Consider the following 25,622-nt stretch of genomic DNA (forward strand, 5'->3'; position numbering starts at 1 on the left):
AGAGTGACGGGGATGGGCGACGAGAGGTCGCGTCGTCGTCGTCGCCTCTCTTGGCCTCTCGCTCTTGACAACTCAGCCGCTCGCCCTCTAGAGCAGCGTGCACCACCACCACCACCGTCACCTACACCCACTCCACCATGAGCTGGTTCTCGCGCCCCGACTCGAGCGGCCCTCCCCCTCCCTCGCAGCAGCCGCCGCCGCCTCCTCGGCACCACCAGGCCCCACCTCCCGGCGCCTCGTCCCAGCGCTCTGCCGTCCCGCCAGGCTACCAGCGCCCGGCCTACGAGGCCTACGCACCCGTGCCCACCACCTCGTACGAGAAGCCCCAGCCTCAACGTTCCCGCCCTCCTCCTCCTCCCTCTGGCGGTGGGGGCCGCTTCTCCGTCGTCGAGGCCCCCTCGCCCTCGCACGCACTCGCCAACCGCATCATCCTCAACGACCACGACTGGCACGGCGTACCCTACGTCTCGGTCAAGGGCCAGTACCTCTACTCGACCATGTTCGACCCGGCCGTCCCGCGCGGCGCCATCGGCGCAGCACGCCTCGTCCGCCAGTGGGTCGGCTTGAGCCAGAGCGGCGACGTCGTCGACGTCGAGCCCTTTGACCCAAACTCGCTCGGGTCCGACATCTACCTCGCCTCGCTCGACCTCGAGGTGCGCCTTCCCCCTCTCTCTCGCGCGCCGTGCCACTCCCTCTCTCTCTCGCGGCCCGTCGTACTGACTCTCGCACCTCGACAGATCGGCTACTGGTTCGAGAAGAGCGCCCGCCCCGACACGCCCCCATTCTCGGCCGACGAGCTCCAGTCCGTGTTCCGCAAGGCCTACGACGGCCTCATCGTCACGGTCGGCCAGCCCCTCGTGTTCGACTTTCACGGCCAGAACCTGCGCGCGACGGTGCGCTCGATCGCGAGCCTCGGCCTCGGGGCGGCCAAGAACGGCGGCGGCAGCATGCGCAGCGGCATCCTCACGAGTCAGACCGAGGTCAACTTTGTCAAGGACCCCGCGAGCGCCATTAAGATCAAGTCGAGCTCGAAGAAGTGCGTCCCCTTCCACTCTCTGTGCGGCAGCGAGTACTGGACGTGGCGCTCACCCTCGCGCGTGTTCTCTCCGCAGGGCGCCGCCCAACGCCATCTTGGCGCCCAACTTCAAGTTCGAGGACATGGGCATCGGCGGCCTCGACACCGAGTTCAGCGCCATCTTCCGCCGCGCGTTCGCGAGCCGCATCTTCCCGCCTGGCCTCGTCGAGAAGCTCGGGATCCAGCACGTCAAGGGTGCGCCCCCCTCTCGCTCTCTCCTCTCCTTCCCGCTCGCCCGAGACTGACCTCCCCGTCTCCTCGCGTCACAGGTATCCTCCTGTACGGTCCGCCGGGCACGGGCAAGACGCTCATGGCGCGCCAGATCGGCAAGATGCTCAACGCGCGCGAGCCCAAGGTCGTCAACGGCCCCGAGATCCTCAACAAGTTTGTCGGCCAGAGCGAGGAGAACATCCGCAAGCTGTTTGGCGACGCCGAGAAGGAGGTGCGTCGGCTGCGTTCTCCCTCTGTCCGTGCGCTCGCATGGGCCTCTCGGTGGGCCCGAGCGAACGCTGGTTTGAGGTGGCCGTGTCCTCACCTGCTCCCTCTCGTCCCGCAGTACAAGGAGAAGGGCGACGAGTCGGGCCTGCACATCATCATCTTTGACGAATTGGACGCCATCTGCAAGCAGCGCGGCTCGACCAACAACGGCACCGGCGTCGGCGACTCGGTCGTCAACCAGCTCCTGTCCAAGGTGCGTCGTCCCTTTCCCTTGGCCTGCGCACTCGAACCGAGTCGACGACGCTCATGTCGGGTGGTGACGATCGCAGATGGACGGCGTCGACCAGCTCAACAACATCCTCCTCATCGGCATGACGAACCGGCTCGACATGATCGACGAGGCGCTCCTTCGCCCCGGTCGCCTCGAGGTGCACATCGAGATCTCGCTCCCGGACGAGCACGGCCGCGTCCAGATCCTCACGATCCACACGTCCAAGATGCGCCAGAACGGCGTCATGGGCCCCGACGTCGACGTGGCCGAGCTCGCGAGCCTCACCAAGAACTTTAGCGGCGCCGAGCTCGGCGGCCTCGTCAAGAGCGCCACGTCGTTCGCCTTCAACCGCCACGTCAAGGTCGGCACGCTCGCGGCCCTGAGCGACGACATTGACCAGATGCAGGTCGTGCGCGAGGACTTCTTGCACGCGCTCGACGAGGTGCAGCCCGCGTTCGGCGTCAACGAGGAGGAGCTCGCGGCCGTCGTCCAGAACGGCATCGTCCGCTTCGACCACCACATCGAGGTGCGCCTCCCTCTCTCTCTCTCTCTCTCTCCTTCTCGCGCTCTCTCGGGGACGGACCTGACACCCTCGACCGCTCGCAGGACATCCTCCGCGACGGCCACCTGTTTGTCGACCAAGTGCGCACCTCTGCGCGCACGCCCCTCGTCTCTGTCCTCCTGCACGGTCCGCCGGGCAGCGGCAAGACGGCGCTCGCGGCCACCATGGCGCTCGCGAGCGACTTTCCGTTCATCAAGCTCGTCAGCGCCGAGAACATGGTCGGCTTCAGCGAGCAGCAGAAGGTGCAGCACCTGTACAAGGTCTTCAGCGACTCGTACAAGAGCCCGTTGAGCGTCGTCGTCGTCGACGGCATCGAGCGCATCCTCGGTGAGTCGCTCGTGTCTCCCTCGTCTCGGTACCGGCTCGTGCATGACAGCGAGCTCGTACTGATGCTTCGACACGGCCGAGTGCAGACTGGGTCCCGATCGGCCCGCGGTTCTCGAACGCCGTCCTCCAGGCGCTGCTCGTTCTCCTCAACAAGCGCCCGCCCAAGGTGAGCTGCCCCCTCTCGCTCTCCTCGCGCCCTTTCTCGTTCCTCTCAACCGGCTGCAGCTCGTCAGAGCCCTTCTCTCGAACCTCGCACTGACCCCTCGCTCCCCTCCTCCCTGCTCCTCGCCACGCCGTCCTCCTCGCTCCACCGCCACAGGACCGCCGCCTCTTGATCCTCGCGACGACGTCGAACCGCGCCATGCTCACCGAGATGGACGCCATGGACGCCTTTGCGACGACCGTCTCGGTGCCCGCCCTCACGTCGCTGTCGCAAATCTCTGCCGTCCTCGACTCGGTCGGGCTCTTCCCCGCGTCGTCGGCGCAGAGTGGCGGCGAGAAGGACCGCGTCATGCGCGCACTCGAGCAGGCCGGCATCGAGCAGGCGGCGCGCGACGGCAGGTGGGCCGTCGGCGTCAAGCGGCTCCTCGGCGTGTGCGAGATGTGCAGGCAGGACGGCGACCGCGCCGGCGACAAGCTCGTCGCCGAGCTCGTTGGCCTCATGCTCTGAGTCGAGCCGAGCGACGAGCGGGCGGCGGCGGCGAGATGTGCAGGCAGGACGGCGACCGCGCCGGCGACAAGCTCGTCGCCGAGCTCGTTGGCCTCATGCTCTGAGTCGAGCCGAGCGACGAGCGGGCGGCGGCGGCGGCGGGCCGAGGCGAGGTTCGGCTCGAGGAGGAGGAGGAGGCTCGAGCGCGAGCGAGGGCGGACGAGACGGACTTTGTAACTGCTCGAGGCGGCCCTCGTGTGTAACTAGACCGAGATCTCTATGTTCTCTCGGGCTCTCGTGCGGGAAAGAGAGACAGAGGCGCGACAGGGAGAGCTCAAACCAAGCTGCGAGTTGCACTTGCTCCACCCAACGACCTTCCCCGCGACCCCGAGCCGCTCGCTAAGCGCCCTGCACCGACTCTCAGTCCCTCATGCGCACGTCATCGTCGACTGGGCGCCTCCTCGGCGGTGGCGGCGACGCACGGCGCGCGCCGGGCGAGCGAGAGCGCGACGAACGGCGCCGAGGCGGTGGGGGTCCGTTCGCGGTGGACGACGAGGCGACGTGCGGCGGCTGCGGTGGGGCGGCTCGAGTCAGTGAGGGGTCCGACAGAGGAGGGGAGAGACGAGGATAGAAGGAGGGACGCACCCTGTCGCGAGGCCCGTCGCGCGAATCGTACCCTCCCGGGCCCCTCCCGCCGCCACCGCCGTACGGTCCAGCCGCGCCTCTCGGTCCGCCGCCAAACCCGTCCGGCCCATCGCTCCTCCTGCGCCCACCCTCCGCGCCCCACCCGTGGTCCGCCGCACCCGGCGCGCCTCCCCTCCTCGGCCCGCCCGCGCCGCCGGCAAGCATGCCCGCGCGCGCAGGGTGCACTGGCGCGCCGCCACCTGGCCCTCCCGCGCCCCCTCGAGGCCCGTAGCCCGCCCCGCCTGGTCCTGGTCCCGCGCCAGCTCGCGGCCCAAACCCGCCCGGACCACCACGACCGTGCGGCGGGCCGCCGGCCCCGACGAGCGGCGCAAAGTTGCCGCGGCCGCCTGGCGCAGGACCGTGTGCACCTGGTCCTGCTCCTCCTCGAGGCCCGTGTGCGGCAGCGGCGCCGCGGATGCCGAACGCGGGCGCGCCGGCGGGGCCGAGGGCGGCGGTGGGCGCGAGCGCGGTGGGCTCGGCGGCGGGGACGAGGAGGGCGAGGTCGACGAGGTCGCCGACGACGTACTTTGCCTCGGCGAGGGTGCGGTCGAGCCTCGCTGGGGTGGTGGCGGCGCTCGACGTGGACGAGGACGAGGGAGGGGTCGCGATCTCGCGCAGGGTGAAGTTGGCGAGGTCGGTCGAGCGGAAGCGGGTCGAGTCGGGGTCGTAGTAAACGAGGCGGAGCGAGATGCGGGTCGCGTGGTGCAGGTGTTGCGGGACGGGCGGAAGGGCGTCGAGTGCGAGGAGGGCGAGCTCTCGCAAGGTCGAGTCGGGCCAGCAGAAGAGGGCGAGCTCGTCGCCGGTGGTCGGGAGGCGGTCGACGGTGTAGTCCGAGTCCGGGTGGTGGGAGCCGGTGCGGGCAAAGACGCGCAGGAGCGAGGGCGAGACCTGTGCGGAGGGGGGAGGTCAGCGGGGGAGGGTGAGGAGGAGAAGGGGGAGGGAGGGGACGCGCCTTTGAGCGGTCGACGCGCGGTGGGCGGGAGCGTGCAGGTGGTGGCAGTGGGGCCATGCTGTCCTAGTCGCTGGTGCTCGGCGAGGTCGAGAGTGGGAGCGAGAGCTGGTCGTCGTCGTTGTCGTCCACCTCGCCTCCCTCGTCCTCTCCACCTCACCCACCCACTACCACCAAAGCTACCATGGTGCGCTCCCTCTCCCTCCATCAGGCTTCACAGAGCCTCCCGCCTGCAACTCGAGCGACTCCCGCTGATCCTCCTCCCCTCCTCCTCGTCGTCGTCCCCGTCCCCTCGGCCGCGATCAACCTCGGTCCTGCCCACAGTCGGGCGAAGCGTGGCTCTACCTCTTTGCCGTCATCCTCTCGGCCGCACTCCTCTTCACCTCGGTCTTCTTCGTCCGTCCCTCGTCTCCCCTGTCGAGCGTGACGCACCCGCACCCTGGCGCCTCGTCGACTGACTCTCTCGCTCGCCTCGCCCGCCGCCGCAGATCATCATGTTCTCCGACCTCGAGTGCGACTAGTGCGTCCCGCCTCTCGCTCTCTTCGACATCCTGCGAGCCCCGACTGACCCCCTCCTCCTCGCGCGAGCAGCCTCAACCCGATCGACCTGTGCAACAAGCTCAACCAAGTGCGTCCCCTTGCCACCGCCCAGTAGCCGACACTGACACCGTCCCTCTTGACCGCGCAGTTCGTCCTCCCCGAGATGATCGCGCACGCCTTCCTCACCGTGTGCTTCCTCCTGTCGTTCCAAGTCGTGTCGTTCCTCCTCAACGCGCCCCTGCTCGCCTACAACGTCAACAAGGTCGTCAACCGCAACCACATGTTTGACGCGACAGAGATCTTCCGCACCCTCGGACAGCACAAAAAGGGTCAGTCCGCTCTCTCTCTCGAAAGCGCTCTCGTTGGCCTGCTCGACTGACCCGGTCCTCGTCGTGCCCACAGAGTCGTTCTTCAAGCTCGGCTTCTAGTGCGTCTCGCGTCTCGGGCCGTCCCCCTGGCCTCGCCTGCCACGTCCACCCGAACTGACCCTTCCCCTCCCTCACCTCCCCTCGCAGCCTCGTCTTTTTCTTCTACGCCCTGTACCGCATGATCGTGCGTCCACACCCACTTTCGCTCCCTGGCGCCGTCCTAGCTCGAGAGAACTGACCCTCGCCCTTCCTGCCCGCGCGCAGCTCGCGCTCGTCGCCGAGGACTGAGCGCGTCGACTCGGCCTCGTCGAGGAGGGATCGGGCAAGGAGTGGCCCGGGCCGCTGTTGCCTCTGTGTTGGGCTGGTCGAGCTGAGCAGAGCGCGCGAGATGGTGAGAGGGGGAGGCAAGAGCGGGCGCAGAGGACGCGCGAGGAGGTGGACGAGCTGGAGGCGCGAGCGGCGCGCAAATGCGGCGGCACGGGCACGCGCAGTACACGCCAACGTCGCACGGACTCTATAATGACGCTCTCTCTCTCTCCTTCTCTCTCGTAAAGAGTCGCTCGCCGTGAGGCTCGAGAGGGAGAGCTGCACCTGGCTCTCGTTGCATGCCCGCCAACACCCTCACTCGCCGCCTCCTCCTCGCGCTGCCGCCCGACCGACGACCCGCAGCGCCTCCTCGACGTCTACGACGCGCGCGCCCTCTTCCTCGAGCTCGCGCAGGACACGCTCTGACCGCTCTGGGTCGACGCCGCGTGTCCCCTCGCGCACGACGAGGACGTGCCCTGGCCCTGCTGCGCTCGTTCCCGAGTCTCGCTCCTCCGACGACGCCGTCGACGAGCGAGCCCAGGGCAAGGAGAGCGCGTCGAGGACGCTGTGCCGCACGCAGAAGTCGGTCGCGAGGCCGACGACGACGAGCGTGTCGATCTCGGCGTCTGCGAGCGGGGCGAGCGGGTCAGGCTTGGGCTCTGTGCGTGAGGAGAGAGAGGGAGAGAGGGGGGCGCACCGAGGAGGAGCTGGGTGAGGGGAGAAGGCGAGGACGAGGGGTGCGAGAGCGGCGTGGCGAACGACGAGTAGGCATCGAGGTCGCGGTCTATGCCCTGTGCGACCTCGCCAGCCAGTGAGTCAGTGTGTGCCCGGTGACGACGACGGACGCGGCTCGTCTCGAGACGCACCTTGCGCACCACCTCGCACCTCGTCCCGCCTCCTCTGCGCGCGTCCATCCTGCTCTTGACGCCCTCCTCGATCTCGCCCCCCCTCGTCCCCTGCACGCAATGCTCAGGCCACAGCTCCTGCTCCTTTGTCTTGTCGCGCGTGCCCGAGCGAGGGTCGGCGACGTGGGTGGTCGAAAAGGCGGGCAGGTCGTGGGTCGAGGCGAACGAGATGTGGGCCGAGGGGTGGTAGTCCTGTGCGGGGGCAATGAGTCGGTGGTTCTGGTCGCTGAGAGTGGCGGGAGAGAGAGAGAGAGAGTGAGCGCGGGGCGCACCTGCGAGGCGACGACGAGGGCCCAGTCGCCGCGGTCGAGGAGGTGGTGGCAGACGGGGAGGATGTGGTCGCCCGAGGGGACGGCGAGTGCGCCCTTGGGCGGGAGAAAGTCGTGCTGGACGTCGACGACGAGGAGCGCGGCGGGCATGGCGGTCGCGGGCGATGGCGACCCGGTCGGAGGTGAGGACTCGGAGGCGGAGGTGGGGAGGAGTTGAGCGAGGGCGAGGACGGGTGGGCCGCTGGGCTGTCGCGTGTCGAGTGCGCTCGTGAGTCGCTAGGGCGTGCTGGTGTGCGTCCAAGGCGAGTGTGTGCTGAGGGAGGAGCAACTTGCGAGCGAACCTCGGAGCTGACCTTGTCGTCGCCCTCCCGCTCGCACTGCCCTGCCTCTGGCGACGTGCGCTGCTGCACAGTCTGCTCCCACAGCCCTATACTCGCCGCACGACCAGCGCACCACCCGCCCTCAGCTCTCCCCGTGTCGCCTTCGTCCTCATCTCCCAAAACCAACTTGGGCCCGACTCGACCACCAACACCCCTGGCAGCCGCCTGTCCAGCTCTATCTCGCGCCCACGACCTCCAGAACTCCGCACCGGCCTGCGCCACAGCTCCAACGTCGACTCGACGCACCCACCCTCCTCGCCGCCTGCACCGCCCCGTCCGCATCCTCCTCCCCGACTCGCTCGCACCACATGCTGGCCTATCGAGTCGCTCAAGCACGAGCATCGAGGGTGTACAGCTCGAGGCGGCGAGGAGCACATGTTCTCGAGGCGGCGAGGCCGACTCGCAGCCGCAGCCAGTTGCGACGAGCCGACCTTCTTCGTCGTCCGCCCGGCGCCCGGCTCTCTCGCCCTCGCCGCACGCACAGAGCTGCAGAGCCTCGTCCTGCTCGGGGCTCCTCTCGGCGGCGGGCACGAGGACGAGGTGGCGGACGAGCGGGCTCTGCCAGGCGTCGGGGACGAGGCGGACGGGCCGCGGGAGCAGCGGTGGAGCAGGGGCAGCGTGCCTCGGGAGCAAGGGTGCAGCGACGATTCGCTCGACTCGCTCGACGCGGCGACGCGGCGCACCTGCTGCAGCTCGCTCGCTTGCTCGCTCGCGGGCGGACACGAGCGCACTCGCCCGATCCGGGCTCGCAGGCGGCGCAGAGGGGACGTCGGGCGTGCTGCAGGCGGTCGGGGCGTCGAGTCGATGGCGACGAGCGATGAGAGGTGCTCGAGGGCGAGCAAAGGCAGAGCGGCGGAGCTGGGCGGCACGAGGAGGGATGCCGCGGCACGAGGGCGGGCCTCGAGAAGGGCGTCCAGCTGTTCTCGCGCTTTTTCTGCGGCCTCCTCGAGCCCATGGAATCGTCTGCTGGGCGTGTGCGTGCCGGGCTCGGGACGGGGGCAAGGGGGAGGTCGGCCCGCCAAGGACGAGAAGGCTCTGCTTCGACTCTTGTCGCCTCGCTCGCCGAGGAGCGCTGCCCGACGCTCTCAGCTCTGCCTCTCGAGCCGATTCCGAAACCTGCCCTTGCGACAGGCGCTCCCCGATCAGCTGGGTCGAGCGGGACGAGCGGGCCTTGGTCGAGGTGAGGAGGAAGTACTTGGCTCGGGCGGCCGCTTCCGCAACGAGCGACCGGGCCCACGCTTTCCGGCACTCTCTCTCCTGGGCGTGCGCGCGCGGATAAGATGGCTACGGGCGCCGCGAGGACTTTTTGGCCTCGAAGCCGGACGTGCGCGGCGCGCCTGATCAAGCGCACGAACCCTTGGGTCGATCGGCTCGAGCGCCCGAGTCGAGGCCAACGCAGTCGGCGTGCCGGTCCACCGGGTCCAGCGTCCGTCCTCCCCGCGGCGGACGGTCCTCGGTGTGCGGAGTTTCCGCAGAGAGGGTCCGTGCACATTCTGTCGGAGTCCTCTTCCTGCTACCTACGAGAGGGAGAGCGCGCGCGCGAGGGAGGAAAGGTGGATCAGCGGCACTGGCTAAGATTGGACGCAGCGGGCGAGGGCTTGGCTTGGCACTCGACGGTCCCCCCGCGCGTTCCTCGAATCCTCGCCAAGGCGGCCTTGGATTCTCTTGTCCCGCCCTCGTGCGGCCCCCGTTCCCCTCCCTCTGCCTCTCTCCCTCTCCTTCCACCATCCACCGGCCCTCCTCGCACACACGACCGCACCGCAGCCCCGACTCGACTCGACCTCGTCTCTCGCCTGCACGGTTCCTATTCCCGTCTCCCGTCTCGCCGACCTCGCCTCGCTCCCACGCCCTCGCACCCTCGATGCCCGCCCCTGCGACCGCCTCGATGCCGTCGACCACCACCTCGACGATGCGCCCGGCGCCAACCGCGGCCAAGGACGAGCTGGCGCAGCGCGCGATCACGCCGACGGCCGCGTCCCCGGACCCCGAGGCGGCGCTCGTCTCGCCGTCGCTGCAGGCCATCTGGCAGTCGTTCAAGGAGCACGGCCACGGCGACACCGAGCTCCTCAAGCTCATCCTCTCGGCAAAGCTCAAGGAGGACGAGGTGCGTCCGCTTCTTCTCTCTCTCCCTCTTCCCTCGAAGGCGACATGACCTGACCCACTTTCCTCGCACCCGCAGCGCCTCAAGTCGATGGACGACCTCCGCGCCGAGCAGCTGCGCGCTCAGCAGGCCATGTGGCAGTACACCATGTACCAGTACATGCTCGTCGCGTCGGCCCAGCAGCAGCAGGCCGCCGCCGCCGCCGCCGCCGCGGTCAAGGGCGGCCCGGCCCCGTACTCGCCCCTGTCGCCGCCCCCGGCCGAGCTCGTCCCGCTCAGCAACAACGGCACGACGTCGAACAAGCGCCCGAGGGCGTCCAGCAGCGCGTCGAGCGCCTCGTCGACGAGCGACGCGGCCAAGAAGGCGCGCACGGGCACCCACTCGCTGCCGCGCACGACGGCGCTCGCCCCGGGCCAGAAGCCGTCGCACGCCGACGTCATGGACGCCCTCCGTCGCAAGTGCGAGGCCAACAAGCAGACCCAGCAGCCGACCGCCGCCGCTGCCGCCCTCTCGGCCGCGCGCACCTCGCCGTCGTACCCGCACCGCGCCCTCGCTCCCGCCCCGACCTCGTCGGCCCGCACCTCGATGTCGCCGCCGCTGTCGACGACTGCGACGCCTGGGTCGACCGCGCGCCGCCTCTCGCCGCCGCACGTCGTCCCCGGCCGCCACACGTCGTTCCTCCGCCCGGCGCCCCCTCCCTCGGACGCCTCGTCGTCGGCCTCGCAGCAGCACGCCTCGGCGCCGAGGCCGTCCTCGCCTCCTGCCCTCGCCTCGGTCCGCGAGCACCCGACCGCCGAGCCCGCGCAGGCCCTGCCGCGCAGCAACAAGCTCGCGCTCCTCCTCCACGCGAGCGAGTCGACGGCGTCGCATTTCCACACGCCGAGCTGGCTCCCGCAGCCGCAGCAGGCGACGAGCGACGTGCGCGGGTCGGTCGTCCCGGCGCCGGCCGTCGTCGCTGCCGCCGACGCCTAGTCTCTCCCTCGTCGCTCGTCCCTCGTCGCACTGTACCACTCGACGGTTTTTGCCAAACCCCCCCTCTCGTCTATCGCCGTCTGTGCCCTATGTTGTCCTCCCCCTCCCCTCGCTTGTGTAGTTTTCTCGAGCAGTGCGCTGCAGCCATTCGTGCCCTTCTCCCTCCTCGTCCGCCTCGACCGAGAGAGGCTCTCATTCGCTCGCCAAGCTCTCTCGCGAGCCTCGAGAACGACCCAGAGAGAGCACGTGTACAGAGTAGCAATGACAGCGGGACGCGCCCAGGAGCTTCCCAGAAGTCAGAGCAGGTACCGCCAAGTCGCCTCGCTCGATCCCTCGCCTCGTCCCTCGGCTCCCGTCACGCTCTCGCCTCCCTCGTCCCGCTCGGCCTTTGAGCCCTCGAGCCCAGGTGCGCGTGCCGCTCGGCCAAGGAAACGCGGCGCTGCGCGAGGGTCGACGAACCCGAACAGGCGGTCCCGCCGCCGGTTCTCACGGATCAGGAGGCTGCGACGTGGGCGCGAGAGGGCGTTGAAGGTCGTCGTCCGGCTTTGAGGGTGACCTCGCTGAGGCTCGAGGCCTGAGAAGGAGGAAAAGGGGGGACGCACAGCCGGAGGAGGACGGCGAGGAGCGTGACGAAGAACATGAAGCCGCACGCGATCGACATGCCCTTGACGTAGTACGGCCTGCAGGAGTCGTCGAGAGTGTCAGCAGGGACGAGAGAGAGAGCACGAGAGAAAGGCAGGACGCACCCTTCGTGAGCCGGGTAGAGCCGAGTCCCGCTGCGAGAGGTGCGAGGAGGGTCAATGAGAGGGTCCGAGCGGCACGAGAGACAGCGCTCTGGACGCACAGGAAAGGACCACATTGCCTGCGGCGACACGTGAGAAGAGTCAGTGAGGCCTCCTCAGCGCGCTCGCGAGAGGGGAAGAAGACGGACCCGATGAGGTTGAGAAGGACGAAGCCGGCGCCACGCTTCGAGTCGTTCTCGTGCATCGACGCCGTGAGCGGCAACGCGAGGCCGATGACGGGAAAGATGCCCGTCGCGCAAAGGAAGATCGCAAAGTACCTGTGGACCCGAGGGAGAGCGCGAGTCAGGGCAGGTCGAGGAGGGGAAGCGCTTCGACGATGGGCGAGGTAGGGACGAACCGGACGCCTGTCGTCTCGACGAGGGCGAGGATGAGGTACCCGATGGCGCCGACGAGCGAGAGCGGGATGATGAGGATCGTGCGGTCGCCCCACCGGTCGCTCAACCAGCAAACGAAGACGATGACGAAGAAGGCGGCGAGGTACGGCGGCGCAGACAGGCCTTGCGCCCGGATTGATGAGTAACCCATCTCGGATAGGATCTGCGTAAGGGAAGGGCGAGTGAGCGGCGGCGGTCGAGAGAGGTGGAGCGAGAGGGACGCACGGTCGGGAGGAAGACGGGCAGGCTCGAGTACGAGACGTTGCTGCTGAAGTAGATGAGCCTGTGGGCGACGTCGACTGTCAGTCCCGCACACGTCGAAGGAGGCGTCGAGGAGAGAGAAAGTAAGGGGCGCACGCCGTGATGTAGGCCTTGGGGTCGCTCAGGCCCTCCCACACGTTCTTGAGGTCGAGCCCGCCCTCGCGCCCGGTGCGGCCGTCTGCGCCCGACCGCAGACGCGCGATCTCGCGTTCTCGCGGCGTGAGGAACCTCGCCTTGCTCGCACGGTCGGGGAGAAAGAAGTAGGCAACGACGGCCATGGGGAGCGCCGGCGCGCCCTCGATGAGGAACAGGGCCTTCCACGCCGGGATCGCCGGGTTCTTCATCTGCGTGATGCCGTATGCGAGAGCGCCGGCGTAGCAGGACGCGATGGCGGCGGCGCCAAAGTAGAGCCTGCGTCGACGAGAGCGAGTCAATCCCTCGTCGTGACGGGGCTCGAGGAAGGCGACGGACCCTTGCCGAAAGCCGACCTGACGCCGATCGTAGAAGAACGACAGGTAGAACGTAACGCCTGGCGCAAAGCAGGTCTCGGACACGCCCAAAAGGAACCGCAGAGCCATTAACCCCTCCCACCTCGCGGCACTCTGCAGGAGCGCAAAGCCGCCCCACAGGAGCGTGAGCGCCGCGACGAGGACGTGTGGCGGTATGCGCTTCCACAGGAGGATCGACGGGGTCGCGACGACGTAGCCGATGTAGAAAATCTGGCGAGAAGTACGAGGTCAGTCGACGACCTTCTCAAGCTGAGCTCTGCGACCCTCGAGCCGGCAAAGCCTCGCAGCTTCGCCGGCAGGACCGACAGGAGGAAGTTTGACGTACAGTGAGCAGCCACTGGTACTGGGCGTCGGTGATGTCCAGGTCCTTGGTCATGCCGGCGGTTTTCGCGTCTGCGCGCGTGCGGCAGGGTCAGTTCAAGTTCTCTACGAGCTGTGCGACCGTGGACAAGGCGACGTACTGCCGATGTCTGTGGGAGTAGAGAGGCAGGTCAGTGAGGGGTATCGCACACGAGGAAAAGACGGCTCGACGCACTCGAGCGGTCGAGAAAGGACAACCTGTGGGCGAACGTGGCGAGGTGAGCTCGCGGTCCATCGACGTCGCATAGAGAACGAGAGGCAGTATGGACGCACATGAAGAGGGCCCACAGGACGGGCATGAGGTTGCGGTCCGTCTTCTTGACGACTCGACGCTCCTCGTCCTCGGTCCAGGTAAACTCGCCGTCGTGGGCCGAGAGGGCGTCCTCGTGAGCGTACGAGCCCTTGCCGACGTCGTCGACGGTGGGAGCGACGGAGGAAGGTGGGGAAGCTGGTGCGGGGCCGTCGTGAGGCGGTTGACGGCGAGGAGGAGGTGGCATCGTCGTCGAGGGGAACGAGCGGCGGGTGGATGCGGCGAGAGGGAGTGGAGGAGAGAGAGAGAGAGAGAGTGAGTGCCGGACCACACAGGGAACCGTCGGCGAGAGTCAAGTGCGAAGCGCCAACCAACTTTGGCGCACCCGGTGGACCCGGCCGAACGGCGAAGGGGAAGCGAGGGGGAGAAGCGGGGCTTGAAGACGGCGTTTAGCCTGCTCGTGACGCTCCTCGTCCAGCAGCATGCCAGCAGCACAGGCTCACAGCAGCCGCGCGTCGATCGTGCGTCTCTGTCTCCCTCTCCTCGCTCCCCCTCAGCCGAGCTGATGGCGCCTCCCCACGCAGGCGGCGAGCTTGGCGAGCGAGATCTTGCGCGAGCTCGTGCTCGACGTGGCCATCGAGGAGCACCGCCTGGCCGCGCTGCGACGGTCTCGAGCTGCAGGGTGCGTCCCCCGATCTCGCTGTGGTGCCGGGTCGACGAGGCGGACAGTCGGCGGGAGGACGGCGCCAGCTGACGACGAGCGTCGCACCACCGCAGGGCACACGCAGCAGGGTATGGCGCACTCGCCAACGGCTTGCTCGGTCCCGCTCCAGCCAACGGAGCGAGCCCGTCGCCGACCAAGAAGGACGACGGCTTGCACGAGTGCCTCGTCTGCTCTCGCCAGGTCCGCCCTCTCTTCTCCTCGGCCCTTTTCCCCAGGCCATGCACGCCCAAGACAGAGCTGACCTGCACCTCGAGCCACACAGATCGCCGCGCCACGGTACGCGAGCCACCTGAGCGGGTGCATGGGGCTCGGAGGGTCGCGGCGAGGAGCAGGCAGGGCAGCGGCGGCAGCGGCAAACGGTCGTGCGAGCAGCGTCTCGAGGTGCGTCCTACTCTCTCCTACTCGGCGACGAGCTCGCGGAACTGACTCTTGGAGACGGGCGCACGCAGGCCAAGCTCGAACGGCAGCGACACCGACACGGCGAGTGCGTCAAAGCGCCGCCATCCCTGCGTCTTTTCTCGTCCTGACCTGGCCTCGTACCTGCAGGCAAGGCCAACGGCATCAAGCGGGCGGCGACCGCTTCACCTGCGGGCGGCGGGCCAAAGACCAAGAAGGCCAAACCTGCTCCGAGTACGTCCCCTCTCTCGCGCTCACGGTCCGTCGACGCGCCCCCTGACGTCCCTCTCAGTCGCCATGTCGCCCTTTCCAGCTGTCGGCCAGTTCCAGCCCCCACACACGGGCTCGCACCCGCTGTCCAAGACCATGTCGCTCCCCTCCTCGCCGCTCGACTCGGCTTCCTCGCCCTCTGCACACGCCCTCGCCGTTCCTCCCGCCTCGGCGCACGCCCTCCCCTCTCAGCAGCACCTCGCCGCTCCCCCGATGCAGGCCCGCAAGTCGCTCCCGGGCTCGACCGGCGCCTACCCTCAGCAGCCCACCAAGTCGCCCGCCGCCAACCGCCCTCAGCACCCTCTCGCGCACACGACGTCGACCCCTACCTCGGCGTCGACGACGAGCACGTCGACGCAGCCGTCGAGCATGATGCCCATGTCGGACCGGCCCGACTCGGACTCGGAGGACTCGGACGCCGAGGTGCACGTCGCCGTCGTCCACAAGCCGCAGGCGCAGAAGACGCCGCGGGTCCCGCCGGGCAGCGCGCCGCCTGGTGCGGCGGCGCATGGAGCAGGAGCGGCGGTGGGCGGCGGCGGAGGACCAGGAGTGGCGGGACCGGGAGGAGGCGCGCCGCAGAAGGCGCCGAGGAAGGCGATGCCGCCGGGGAGGAAAACTGTCGCAGGTGCGTCTCGCGCCTCTCTCTCGCCGTCGAGCTCGTCCTCCCGACGAGCCGCACGTCTTCTCACGGCCAGGCGGGCGTTGAACCTTCCCCTGTCTGCAGCTGTCGACTCGGGCACCGACTCGGACGACGTCGCCTCGGCAGGCTCCGACTCGGACTAGCTGCCTCGCCCGCCTCTCTCTTATACTCTCTGTCGGACTTAGCTATAGGAGCTGTGCTCTCCCTCGTTCCGCATTTTGCATTTCATCCTGCGTGTCGTTCCTCGTTTCCTCGTCCTCGTCCTCGAGAGGCTCTTTCCGAGCTCGCGAGTCTCGCAAAGAGAGAAAGAAAGAGAGAGAGAGAGAAATCTGTCTACGATCCATTACTGCACAGCGTGTACGGGTATGAGTGTCTATCAGGCCCGCCTCTTCCCCTTGGCCTTGCCCGTCGTCGTCTCTCGCTCCTTGTCCTTGCCGCCCGCCGACGTCCCGCCCTCGAGCGTCTCGACCTTGGCCCCGAGCCACCCACCCTGCGCACCATAGTGCGCGACGAGGTCCTTGACGCCGTCGAAGAAGGCGAGGCGGTCGACGAGCCCGCGCTCGAGCCGCTGCGGCGCGCCGTCCGGCACGTCGTACCCGGCGGAGCGGTGCGAGGCGTCGTGCGTCGGGTGCAGCGAGAGGAGGAGCTCGAGGAAGAGGATGCGGGTGTAGTGGTAGTCGAACGAGGCGAGGATGTCGTCGAGCTGTGCGCGAGGAGGGGGGAGGAAAAGCGAGGTCAGGTCGGCTCGACGAGGTGCGGTTCGAGAGGGAACGAGAGACGCACTCGGCCCTCGATGACGTCCCACACGTCCTGCACGTCGGGCCTGCTGCCGCCGTCGTGCGCGTCGACGTCCTCCCACACCTCTGTGCGCTCCTTCTCCTCGGCGACGCCGGCCGCCGCGCTGATCGCCTTCTTGCCCGCCTCTCCCGCGCCCTTGGCCGCACCCTCGGCAGCCTCCATCCTCACCGCCTCACGCGCACCCGCACCGGCACCCGTCCCGACCCCTCGCCCTCCCTCGCCCGCGCTCGAGCCCCTCCCTCGTCGCTCGCCCTCGCTCGCCGACGGCGCCGTCGAGCGCGCGCCGAGCCACAGCCTCCACAGCTCGAGGCGCTGACGGTCAATCTTGGCGTGCGCCCTGACGACGCCCGTCGCGCGGCGCCAGTTGAGCTCGCGCACGGCGTCGCGCCAGCGCGGCTCGTGGGCGCTCGCGCGCTCGGTCACCGGCAGCGCGCCGGACGACGCGGCTTGGACCTTGAGGGCGCGGTACGACAGGAACGGGTTGGACGGCGGGACGACGTTGGTCAAGTACGAGAGGGGCGAGGCCGACTCGGTGAGGAGGGCGGCGCGCTCGGCGGCCGGGAGCGGGAGCGCGGCGCACGCCGTGTGCAGGTCGGCGATGGTGCGCGTGTCGGACGGGTCGTAGGCGGGAGGTGGAGGTGGGCCCATGCTGTCGAGGGCGTTCTGCTGCGACTGGGCGGCCGCGAGGAGCGGAAGGTGCTGAGGGCGGTAGACCCGGGTGCGGATCCACCGACGGCGGCGGACGAACGACCGCATCGTGTAGGCCTCGCCGCGCCAGAACCGAGAGCGGAAGCGCAGGGCGTAGGACCAGCCTGCGGCGCAAGTTTGAGAGAAAGAGAGGGTCAGTCGGGAAAGTGGCCGAGACTAAGAAAGAGAGAGAGAGAGAGTGGGCGCACCTTCTTCGTCCTTGTCGCCGCCCATGTCGACCATGAACTCGCTGTCGCGCCACACCCAGTAAGGCGGAAGCGGGTACGTGTGCGGTGTGAACGCGCTCGGTCTGCTCGAGGGAGACGAGGATGGGTCAGTGCACGGCGACGAGACGGATCGAGAGGGTGCAGGCGCGAGCGCACTTGAGGTCGTTGTCGCACCACTGTGGCGGGTCGACCTGGAACAGGAGGTTGCTCGAGAACTTGGGCAGGCCAAAGACGACGAGTCTGCGCGAGCGAGGAAGGAGGGGAAAAGGCCAGTCAGGAAGGGCTTCGTGCGCAAAGAGAGGACGTGAACGGCGGACGCACCCTCGTTGATGCTCGTACAGGACGTCGACGACGACCCGGTCCTCCTCGGCGACGAGGACGCCTGCGTCCTTGAGCGCCTGCGCGACCTGCTCGTCGAGTCCGAGCGCCTCGGCCGTCGCACTCGCCGCCGCCGCCGCCGCCGATGTCGCCGCGCCCTTGTGGTGCCGCCGCGCAAAGTGAGGCCGACCTGGAAGGTGCAGGCCGCGCTTGCTCGCGGCGTGGTGCAGGCTCGCGAACGTGTCGCGGCGGATGACGGGAGCGATGTTGTCGTCGATGGTGAGCCGGCGTGAGGGCGGGTCGGGCGTGAAGGTCGAGGCGGGAGGGGATGAGGACGCGGTCGAGGTGACGGTGCGGAGGGCCGTCAAGGTCGAGAACGAGGGCTGAGAGAGGGCGGGCGGGCGAGTCGAGGAGGAGGACGAGGGGACGAGTGGGGCGAAGGTGGGCAGCTCGAGGCTGACGAGCGAGTCTTGAGACGACGACGTCGGCGTGAGGCGAGGCTTAAGGTCGCCGTTGAGGGACGAAGGAGCGGTCGAGGGCGCCGTCGTGCGGCCGTCGTCGCCGTCGTCGAGGTCGAAAGCGGCGTCGTCGTCGGCCTCCTCGATGACGATGCCCGGTGCGCCCTTGCGAGGCTTGCCGCGCAGGGTGCGCTTGATGCGAGTGCCGGCGCGTCTGGGCACGTTGGCGATCTTGAGGCGCACCTTGTGCGAGTCGTCGCGGTCGAGGGTGAAGAACGAGTCGTCGACCTCGTCCTTGTCGTGGTCGAGCGAGAGTTTGTCTCCGATGAGCTCAAAGTTGGGGCCATGCTGGTGGCGGCGGCCTTTGGTGCCGAGGTGCTTTACGCGGTGGTGGGACTTGAGTTGAGCGATGCGGTGCAGGGCGGCGTCGATGGTGTCGGCGTCGCGCTCGCAGTGCGGGAGGGCCGAGAGGGCCGGGTCGGCCGTAGCCATGGCGTTCGGCGTGGCCGGGCAGTCGAGCGCCTCGTCCTCGGGCAAGTTGAGCGAGGGGAGCAAGTGGTTCGAGGCCAAGGAGGGGAGGGTGGTGGACGGCACCTCTCCCTCGGCTCGCACACTGCTCCAGCGAGTGCCCGACCACTCGCAAGAGCACTACATAGTACACACGCACACCCACTACAAGTCGCCGCGACCGCCCACCTTGTGCGCGCATCCCTCTCCCTCGTCATCACCACCGGTCACTGATCCTCCTCCTCGTCACCCAGCTCGCCTTCAAGACGCGCCACACCATCATGGCCCCGTCCCTCAACCTCGACTGCATCGCCGAGGTCCTGCGCCAAGAGACCCTCACCGACGGCGACCTCGCCAGCGCCTGCCTCGTCTCGCGCGCCGTCTTTCGCCTCGCCAACAGCCTCTTGTACCACGACCTCGCCCTGTGCTTCTCCGACAGCGGCGACTACACCGACGACGGCCGCCTCTTGTGCGCCATCGAGGTCCGCGAGTCGGAAAAGGCCGAGGCCTTTGTCGACCACCCGCGCCTGCGCCCTCTCTTGCGCCGCGTCGAGGTCGCCTTCGACTCGCTCGAGCGCGACAGGTACGTCCGCTACGACCAGCCCGAGTACCTCATCAACGACATCGTCAAGGTGTGCCCAAACATCGACGACCTCGGCGCCGACGAGGGCGCGTGGTTCCCCGACATGGCCCACGCCGTCGTCGAGCACGGCCGGCGCCTGCGCACTATTCGCGGCCTCAAGCTGTGCGACGGCTCGTGGGAGATGCTCGCCAAGCAGCCCATGCTCAAGCACCTCGGCATCTCGCGCCTCGAGCACGACCCGAGCAACCGCGACGTGCCCAAGCCTCCCGAGGTCGAGCTCCCGTTCGCGCTCGAGCACCTCGCCGTCGAGGGCGCGCCCGCTCGCCTCGATCCGGCCATCCTCGAGCCCATATTTGCGTCGTCGGCACACACGATCCGCACGCTCGAGCTCGAGTTCAACGCGGCGACCCCGCCCGACCTCTCGCGCTTCACGGCGCTGCGGTCGCTCCACCTGTGCGTCGACTGCAAGCGCAAGGCGGACGGGACCGTCAATGGCCGGGACAACCCGGACCGCGTCGCCGCCTCCGTCATCGACGCGCTGCGGCCCATCTCGCACCTCCCCCTCCGCTCGCTCGCCATCACGCACGACGACGGCCACACCCGCCTCGAGCCCCTCTTCCGCCACCCTTCCTTCCCCTCGGTCGTCCCCTCGACCGTCACCAAGCTCACGATCAAGGCCGCTCTCGAAATCGCCGACCTCGAGCGCTTCTTCGGCGCGTGCTCGGCGCCCATAACGCGCCTCGGCCACGGTACCGCCGAGAACCGCGACTCGGCGTCGGGCGTCGAGCAGTGGCTCGCACAGCGAGGGATCAAGGGCGAGACGGCCATTGGCGAGCTGAGGCTCGGCCTGAGCTTGCGGATAGGGAGGGCCGTGGACGGGCTGATGCGCTCGATGGGCTTGAAACAAAGGACCCGTTCTTGAGCACACGAGGAGCGTCGACAGCGAGCTCTCGTCGAGGAGAGAAGAGAGGGAAGCCAGCAGCGTCTCGTCCGAGTGACGCTCGTGCGCCGAGAGTCCGAGCCCAAGGTGGTGCTCGAGCCCCGTCGAAGCGAGCTTTCCTCGCTCTCTGCGTCGTACGCGCACACTCTCTGCTCGCTCTCTAGCTGTACCCGGGACCGAGGAAAACGAAAGAGCCGCTCTTTCAAGAGGTCCAAGCGAGAGGTCCATGCACGACGACGAGGGAGGGAAAGACACCAAGCAGGGAGAGGAGGAGGGGGAGCTACGAGAAGAGAGGCGAGAGGGTGACTAGCTGACAGGGGTGGGCTGGATCGTCTGGATCGAGAACTGCTGCGCCTGCGACGGCCCGTCCGAAGAGAGGGGAATCGGCGGCTGCGAGGCGACGGCGACGGCGATGGTCGGCCCGCCCGACTTGGCGAGCTCGACGGGCACGAAGCTCGACGGTGACGAGGTACGAGTGGCGGCTGCGGCCGAGGCCAGGCGAGACGGGACGGTGTTGGCTGCGCGCGAGGACGAGAAAGGTCAGGCGGCGGCCACGAGGATTGACGACGACGGTGCGAGGGAGAGGGACGCACTCTTGCGCGAGTCCGAGTGTAGAATCGACTCGTCGATGCTCGACTGGCGGATGTGGAAGCCGGTCGGCTTGTTCTCGGGCCCCGAGGTCGGCCGGGTCGAGTCGTCGCCGCCTCCTGCTCAAAGCTCGGGTCAGTCGACGTCGAGCGGTCCGAGATGGTGAGAGATGGGACGCACCCTGGATGCCACCGCCTCCCCGGCCCTCGCCAAGGTTGCCGAAGGTGGGCCCGCTGCCGCGCTCGCCGTCGAGAAGGCCGCTTTGCCCTGCGAGGGCGTCGCTCGAGCCGCCTTTGCCGATGCCCTGGATCGCGTTGGTCGCGTCGAAGTTGCCGGCAGGCGAGCCACCGTCGATGACGTCGAGAGGAGAAGAGGACAGGGGCGAGGACGAGAAGGGCGAGCCGCCGAGCGGCGAGGTGCCGAAAGACGAGCCGCCGAGAGGCGAGGAGCCGCCGAGACCGCCTGCGCTCAACGACATCGTCAAGAGGTGACGCTCGACTCGAATCCAGAGAGGGAGAAAAAGAGCAGGACGACGTACCGCCGAAGCCGTCGCCGAGAAGCTGCCTCTTGCGCAAGAGGCCGCTCGCTTTTCCTGCCCCGCCTCCTCCTCCAACCAGGCTCTCGAGGATCCCGCCGCTGCCACCGAAGCCAGCTCCCGACTGGATACCGAGGCCCTCGGTGATGTCGGCGAACGGGTTGGTCGTGGTCGTGCTGTCGCCCTTCTTGCCTGCGAGGAGGAAGCGTCAGTCTCGTCGACCGGGCAAAGGGAGGGGAAGGGAGGGCTGAAAGGGGGTAGGACGCACTCTCGGACGTCGAGCCCTTGACGCTGCTCGAGGCGTAGCAGTAGCTAAGGTAGTAGACCTCGCGGCCGGTCGAGTCCTCCTTGTAGCCGTCGTTGAGGAGAACGGTCTTGCCGTCGGCTGCGGATCGGATACGAGGCGACGTCAGGTCCATCGGACAATGGAGAAGGAGGGCACAGGACCGCGACTTGCTGTCCTTGATGAGCTGGTCCTTCGTGAAGCGCGTCGCCGCCGCATCTGCGAGGGGTCGAAGAACGGCGTCAGCGGACCTGGAGGGGCGAGAGGGACGAGATGAGGACGCACCGGCCTCGTACACGAACTCGAGGTAACATCTGCGGACACGAGAACCAACGTCAGCTGCTTTGTTCGAGAAGGGCGAGGCAGGAGAGAGTGGACGCACAGCTCCTTTGCCGACACCTCGGCGAGCGCCGCGCTCGTTGCCGAGTCGACCTTGACGGAAGTTGCGAGTCCTTTGATGTCGCCTGCAGGGCTCCGACAGGTCGGCTTGTTGGTCCGAGAGGGGGAGGGTGAGGAGCGAGACGAGGCGCACCTGGGAGCGGAGCGGCGTGGCCGAGCACGACGAACAAGATGGCGAGAACTGCACACGCGACCATGACGACGTTGCTGACGGGCTGATGGAGGACGAAAGGCTGGAAGGCGAGAGCGCGAGGCGTGAGGGCGAGCCGGACAAGGAGAGCTGCGAAGGGAGGATGTCCGCGCCGCTCCACCGCAGCTGAGCGCGCGCTGCGATGGTGTCGACGGCCGCTCTGGCTGCATTGGAGCTCGCCCAGACTGCTTGCGAGCGTCTCGTAGCTCTGTTGCGACGAGCAAACGCTTGATCAGTGACCCGTGACGACGAGCGGAGGCGGGACGAGAGAGGACTCACAGGTCATGGCGGACGGGCTAGTTCGGTTGCTGGACAGACAGAATGTGCTGCTGGCGGCCTTCATTGCGCTCTGAGGGCGAGGTGGGAGCGGAAAGAGCGCGCGGCGAAGAGCTCTTCGTCGCGATCGGCTGCAGCAAGCGGCGACGAGCACTGGTCGCGCGTGCTGGACGCAGCCGTGTAGCGTGTACTATCTCTTTCAAACCCTGTCATTTGCGGACATGCGCGCAAGGGGCGAGCAGCTCGACCAGTCGCGCGAGGCTCGAGCGAAGCCACCAGCTCTCGTGCTCGTCGCCCTCGCACCAGATGCGGCCGCTCTCGACGAAGCGGTGCTTGAACGCCACTCTCATACTCGAGGAAGCCGGCCGACACGGAAACAAACGCGATCCATGGAGAGGCAACTGACTCTAACGCCTCGTCGACCAACCGCCGCCGCCACCGCCTCTCGTACAGGCCCGACCGCCTCCGAGCCACGCCGGACTTGTCTATGGAGGAAGGACATCGAGGTGCAGGATGGCTCGGGGCGCAGGCGCACCCGAGCACTGCGGGAGGAGAGAGAGAGAGAGAGATGAAGGAGGAGGGGAATACGGGGGCCAAGGGCGCCGAACGACAATAAGGTGTGGGCTGCAGAAGGTGCTGGAGAGTAGGGAGAGACCGACAGGAGAGAGAGAGAGAGAGAGAGAGAGAGCGCAACGAGGAGAGCTCAGTGCTCGACCTCGCGCTTGCTGAACTTGAGGCGGCAGCCGTCCTGCAGGCGGCGACGGGGTCAGAGGACGAGCGACAGAGTGGACGATGAGAGATAGTCGGGGCGCACCTTGGGGAAGAGGGTGGCGATGATCTCAATCTCCTCGCTGAGCGGCGTGACCTCGTGCTCCCAGTTGAGGAAGAGCGCCGCCGAGCCGATGACGGCCGACATGTGCATGTAGACGTAGTTCTGGCCTGCAGGTCGTAAGGGGCAGTCGGGGCGATGTCACAGCGGACGAGTGGGTGGGACGAGGGCGAGAGGGCGGACGAGAGGAGGGGAGGAGAGGGACAGAGAGAGAAGAGGGGGCGAGGCGAGGTCAGTTCTGTCCTTCTGAGGTTCGTGAAGGTTCGAGGGAGAGTCGACGCACCGATGCACTTGTGCGCACCCGCACCGAAGACGAGCCAGTTCTTCGAGTCGGTGCCGTTGGCGTTGACGCCGCCCGGCAGCCACCGCTCGGGCTTGAACTCCTCGGGCTCGGGGTAGACGGCCGGGTCGTGCAGCGACTGTGGAAAGGCGCTCGACATGAGTGGGGGCACTCACGAGAAAGGGAGAGAGAGGGAGGAGGACGCACGTTCCAGAACGAGGGAATGAGCATGGTGCCCTTGGGAACGGTGTACTCGTCGTTGATCGGGAACGGCTTCTTGGTGAGGTACGGCACCATGATGACCGGCGGGCGGTAGCGCAAGACCTCCTTGGTGACGGCATTCGTGTAGGGCATCTGCTCGAGCCAGGCGAGCGACATGGGCGACTCGTGGTCGCCGGCGCGGACGCGAGTCTGCTCCTCGCGGACCTTGGCGAGGATGTCGGGGTTGTCGGCGAGGAGCTGGAAAGCGAACGTGATGGACGACGACATGGCGTCTGTGTGCGTGTGGAGGAGCGAGGTCAGTCTCGAGGAGGAAGGGGCAAGAGGGGGAGGCTGGAAGAAATCGTGGACGCACCCTGCGAGGCAAAGATGAACGAGAGGAGGACGAGCGCCATCTCCTTGTCGGTGTACTCGCGGACCTTCTTGGCGAGGATCTGCTCGACCCACGCGTCGAGGAGGCAGTCGGCCTCCTTGCCCTGCGCCATGGCCTTCTTGGACGCGGCGGCGGCGTTGCTCAGGTGCTTGACGGCGACCTCGCGCGCACGGCACGCGTTCCACACCTTGGTGCCCGGGAACGCGAACGGGAAGTTGACGAGCTCGAGCGCCTTGGTGATTTGCCAGTACTTGCTCGAGATCTCCTCGGCCGCGTCCTCGGCGATGTACTCGCCGCAGAAGACGCGCAGCGACGTGAACATGTTGAGGTTGCGGAACTTCATCATGTAGGGCTCCGGGCTCGGGTTCGGGTTGGCGACCCACGAGTCGAAGAACTTGCGGTAGATCGTGTCCTGCACGCGAAGGTAGATCCTGCGCCGAAACGTGTCAGTCCGTGCTGCTCGCTCGTCGCCTCCTGCGCGCACACACAGAGAGAGGAGAGGGACGCACTCGAGCGCCTTGGGCGTGAACAGGACGTTGAGGCCCTTGCGGTACTCGTTGTGGACCTTGCCGTTCAGGAAGACCCAGTTCTCGGCTGCGCATGGACAGGGAGGGGTCAGGTGCTCGAGTCTGATGGATGCGGTGACCTGCTCGAGGTGAGCGAGAAGGGACGCACGCAAGAGGATCTGCTTGGCCGAACGGACGAGGCACGGCTCGGCGAGGGTCGACGAGTTGAGGATCTTGCGAGCATAGTCGGTGGTCGAGGCGATGACGATGAAGCTGCAGGACGGCAGGCCGGCGTGTCAGAGCCCTACAGTCGGGGTGAAGAGGAGGTGGCGCGTGCGCACATGTTGAACACGCTGTCGCGAGGAGAGGGAGGGCAAGGGCGAGGTCAGCAGTCGCCCGGGCTCGGTCGACGCGTGCGAGATGGACTCACGAGACAGACGCGAGCGGCGTTGCCCAGGCTGGTGGCGCGATCGCGAGGGGTCAGCCATTGTTGACCTCGCGCCCGCGCGCGGCCGAGAGCGAAACAAGGGGGAGAGGGGGAGGGAGCGAGAGGGGGGACGCACAGCGCTTGTAGGCCTCCATGGACGGGTTGAGCGACTCTGCGAACTGCCCAATGACCGGCTGCGACGCGCATGCGAGGTCAGTGGGGGATGCGGCGGCCCGCGGCGAGGAATGGGAAGGAGGGAGGAGCTCGGCACGCACAATCTGCCACGCATGGCCGGGGAGCGCCTGCTTGCGCGAGCGCCACAGGACCTGCTCTGCGAGGAGCAGGGTCACAACGATGGCGAGGACCGAGGTGGCCACCGTCTTGGCCGACCACTCGACGGCGGGAAGCTCGGGGAGGGACGACGACAGCTTGCCGAGCGTCTCGACGAAGTGGGACGGCGCGCTCGCTGGCGCAGACACGTAGGTGGACGACGGCATCGAGCTCGCGAGTGCTCGAACAGCTGGGGCGAGTGAGCGTGGGCGGGCGGAGTTCGAGCAAGAGGAGCGAGCTGGCTGGCTCCGCGCGCGGCTCGTTCGACTCGGCGCAGGCCGACCAACCTTCTGGCCGGAGCGCTGGCTCGCCCGCCGCACCCTCTGTACCGCTGTCCTCTGCGCATCGACGCACTCTCGCAGCCGACCCAGCCCGGTCCCGTGCCACCCGGCGCCCTCTCTCCCTCGACTCGGCCTCGCACGAACCCACGGCTCTCGACTCGGCAGCCGCGTCCCTTGCCCATCTCTCGCTGGTCCCTCGAGAACA

At 68.1% G+C, this 25,622-nt stretch overlaps 11 protein-coding genes across 11 annotated transcripts; 5 read left to right on the forward strand and 6 right to left on the reverse strand.

Annotated features, from left to right (window-relative positions):
• Positions 1 to 497: 497 nt before the first annotated feature.
• Positions 498 to 3,606, forward strand: RHOBADRAFT_49414 (uncharacterized protein; the record flags this gene model as incomplete). The annotated part of the gene is made up of 9 exons (XM_018415248.1): positions 498 to 653; positions 738 to 1,036; positions 1,113 to 1,270; positions 1,345 to 1,517; positions 1,632 to 1,766; positions 1,843 to 2,310; positions 2,391 to 2,673; positions 2,760 to 2,839; positions 2,993 to 3,606. 9 exons carry the CDS (start codon positions 498 to 500, stop codon positions 3,341 to 3,343), a joined length of 2,103 nt encoding a protein of 700 aa, XP_018273216.1. The 3' UTR covers positions 3,344 to 3,606.
• Positions 3,607 to 3,742: 136 nt separating this feature from the next.
• RHOBADRAFT_42382 (uncharacterized protein) lies at positions 3,743 to 5,015 on the reverse strand (the record flags this gene model as incomplete). The annotated part of the gene is made up of 3 exons (XM_018414054.1): positions 3,743 to 3,892; positions 3,968 to 4,894; positions 4,974 to 5,015. 3 exons carry the CDS (start codon positions 5,013 to 5,015, stop codon positions 3,743 to 3,745), a joined length of 1,119 nt encoding a protein of 372 aa, XP_018273217.1.
• A 103-nt stretch (positions 5,016 to 5,118) lies between these two features.
• On the forward strand, positions 5,119 to 6,401 carry RHOBADRAFT_64670 (uncharacterized protein). The gene is made up of 9 exons (XM_018418546.1): positions 5,119 to 5,142; positions 5,280 to 5,351; positions 5,444 to 5,475; positions 5,547 to 5,583; positions 5,644 to 5,824; positions 5,898 to 5,922; positions 6,011 to 6,047; positions 6,128 to 6,185; positions 6,345 to 6,401. The coding sequence occupies exons 1-8, from the start codon at positions 5,140 to 5,142 to the stop codon at positions 6,149 to 6,151; spliced, it is 411 nt and encodes a 136-aa protein (XP_018273218.1). The 5' UTR covers positions 5,119 to 5,139; the 3' UTR covers positions 6,152 to 6,185; positions 6,345 to 6,401.
• Positions 6,402 to 6,484: 83 nt separating this feature from the next.
• RHOBADRAFT_52115 (uncharacterized protein) lies at positions 6,485 to 7,493 on the reverse strand (the record flags this gene model as incomplete). The annotated part of the gene is made up of 4 exons (XM_018416174.1): positions 6,485 to 6,795; positions 6,867 to 6,960; positions 7,036 to 7,266; positions 7,347 to 7,493. 4 exons carry the CDS (start codon positions 7,491 to 7,493, stop codon positions 6,485 to 6,487), a joined length of 783 nt encoding a protein of 260 aa, XP_018273219.1.
• Positions 7,494 to 9,584: 2,091 nt separating this feature from the next.
• On the forward strand, positions 9,585 to 10,796 carry RHOBADRAFT_52116 (uncharacterized protein; the record flags this gene model as incomplete). The annotated part of the gene is made up of 2 exons (XM_018416175.1): positions 9,585 to 9,827; positions 9,903 to 10,796. The coding sequence occupies 2 exons, from the start codon at positions 9,585 to 9,587 to the stop codon at positions 10,794 to 10,796; spliced, it is 1,137 nt and encodes a 378-aa protein (XP_018273220.1).
• A 493-nt stretch (positions 10,797 to 11,289) lies between these two features.
• RHOBADRAFT_34657 (uncharacterized protein) lies at positions 11,290 to 13,600 on the reverse strand (the record flags this gene model as incomplete). Its single annotated transcript, XM_018413216.1, has 11 exons — positions 11,290 to 11,476; positions 11,543 to 11,572; positions 11,641 to 11,658; positions 11,728 to 11,856; positions 11,937 to 12,136; positions 12,199 to 12,256; positions 12,331 to 12,645; positions 12,706 to 12,953; positions 13,069 to 13,136; positions 13,267 to 13,301; positions 13,377 to 13,600. 11 exons carry the CDS (start codon positions 13,598 to 13,600, stop codon positions 11,290 to 11,292), a joined length of 1,512 nt encoding a protein of 503 aa, XP_018273221.1.
• A 237-nt stretch (positions 13,601 to 13,837) lies between these two features.
• Positions 13,838 to 14,871, reverse strand: RHOBADRAFT_64672 (uncharacterized protein). The gene is made up of 7 exons (XM_018418547.1): positions 14,766 to 14,871; positions 14,624 to 14,707; positions 14,527 to 14,561; positions 14,340 to 14,458; positions 14,131 to 14,257; positions 13,938 to 14,035; positions 13,838 to 13,874 (listed from the first exon to the last, which is right to left on the reverse strand). Exons 1-7 carry the CDS (start codon positions 14,770 to 14,772, stop codon positions 13,853 to 13,855), a joined length of 492 nt encoding a protein of 163 aa, XP_018273222.1. The 5' UTR covers positions 14,773 to 14,871; the 3' UTR covers positions 13,838 to 13,852.
• An 87-nt stretch (positions 14,872 to 14,958) lies between these two features.
• RHOBADRAFT_66150 (uncharacterized protein) lies at positions 14,959 to 15,632 on the forward strand (the record flags this gene model as incomplete). Its single annotated transcript, XM_018418879.1, has 2 exons — positions 14,959 to 15,368; positions 15,468 to 15,632. Coding segments are annotated over 2 exons (573 nt in total), but the record flags the coding sequence as incomplete, so codon positions are not given.
• Positions 15,633 to 15,759: 127 nt separating this feature from the next.
• RHOBADRAFT_52119 (uncharacterized protein) lies at positions 15,760 to 18,363 on the reverse strand (the record flags this gene model as incomplete). Its single annotated transcript, XM_018416176.1, has 5 exons — positions 15,760 to 16,086; positions 16,167 to 16,993; positions 17,078 to 17,178; positions 17,252 to 17,335; positions 17,417 to 18,363. 5 exons carry the CDS (start codon positions 18,361 to 18,363, stop codon positions 15,760 to 15,762), a joined length of 2,286 nt encoding a protein of 761 aa, XP_018273224.1.
• Positions 18,364 to 18,659: 296 nt separating this feature from the next.
• On the forward strand, positions 18,660 to 19,885 carry RHOBADRAFT_52120 (uncharacterized protein; the record flags this gene model as incomplete). The annotated part of the gene is made up of 1 exon (XM_018416177.1): positions 18,660 to 19,885. One exon carries the CDS (start codon positions 18,660 to 18,662, stop codon positions 19,881 to 19,883), a length of 1,224 nt encoding a protein of 407 aa, XP_018273225.1.
• Positions 19,886 to 22,539: 2,654 nt separating this feature from the next.
• On the reverse strand, positions 22,540 to 25,303 carry RHOBADRAFT_48147 (uncharacterized protein; the record flags this gene model as incomplete). Its single annotated transcript, XM_018415097.1, has 11 exons — positions 22,540 to 22,920; positions 22,987 to 23,111; positions 23,285 to 23,420; positions 23,489 to 23,775; positions 23,856 to 24,304; positions 24,383 to 24,467; positions 24,549 to 24,652; positions 24,721 to 24,732; positions 24,810 to 24,837; positions 24,943 to 25,000; positions 25,082 to 25,303. The coding sequence occupies 11 exons, from the start codon at positions 25,301 to 25,303 to the stop codon at positions 22,876 to 22,878; spliced, it is 1,551 nt and encodes a 516-aa protein (XP_018273226.1). The 3' UTR covers positions 22,540 to 22,875.
• Positions 25,304 to 25,622: the final 319 nt, after the last annotated feature.

The sequence above is a fragment of the Rhodotorula graminis genome (assembly GCF_001329695.1).
Source record: "Rhodotorula graminis WP1 unplaced genomic scaffold RHOBAscaffold_3, whole genome shotgun sequence".
Taxonomy (NCBI): domain Eukaryota; kingdom Fungi; phylum Basidiomycota; class Microbotryomycetes; order Sporidiobolales; family Sporidiobolaceae; genus Rhodotorula; species Rhodotorula graminis.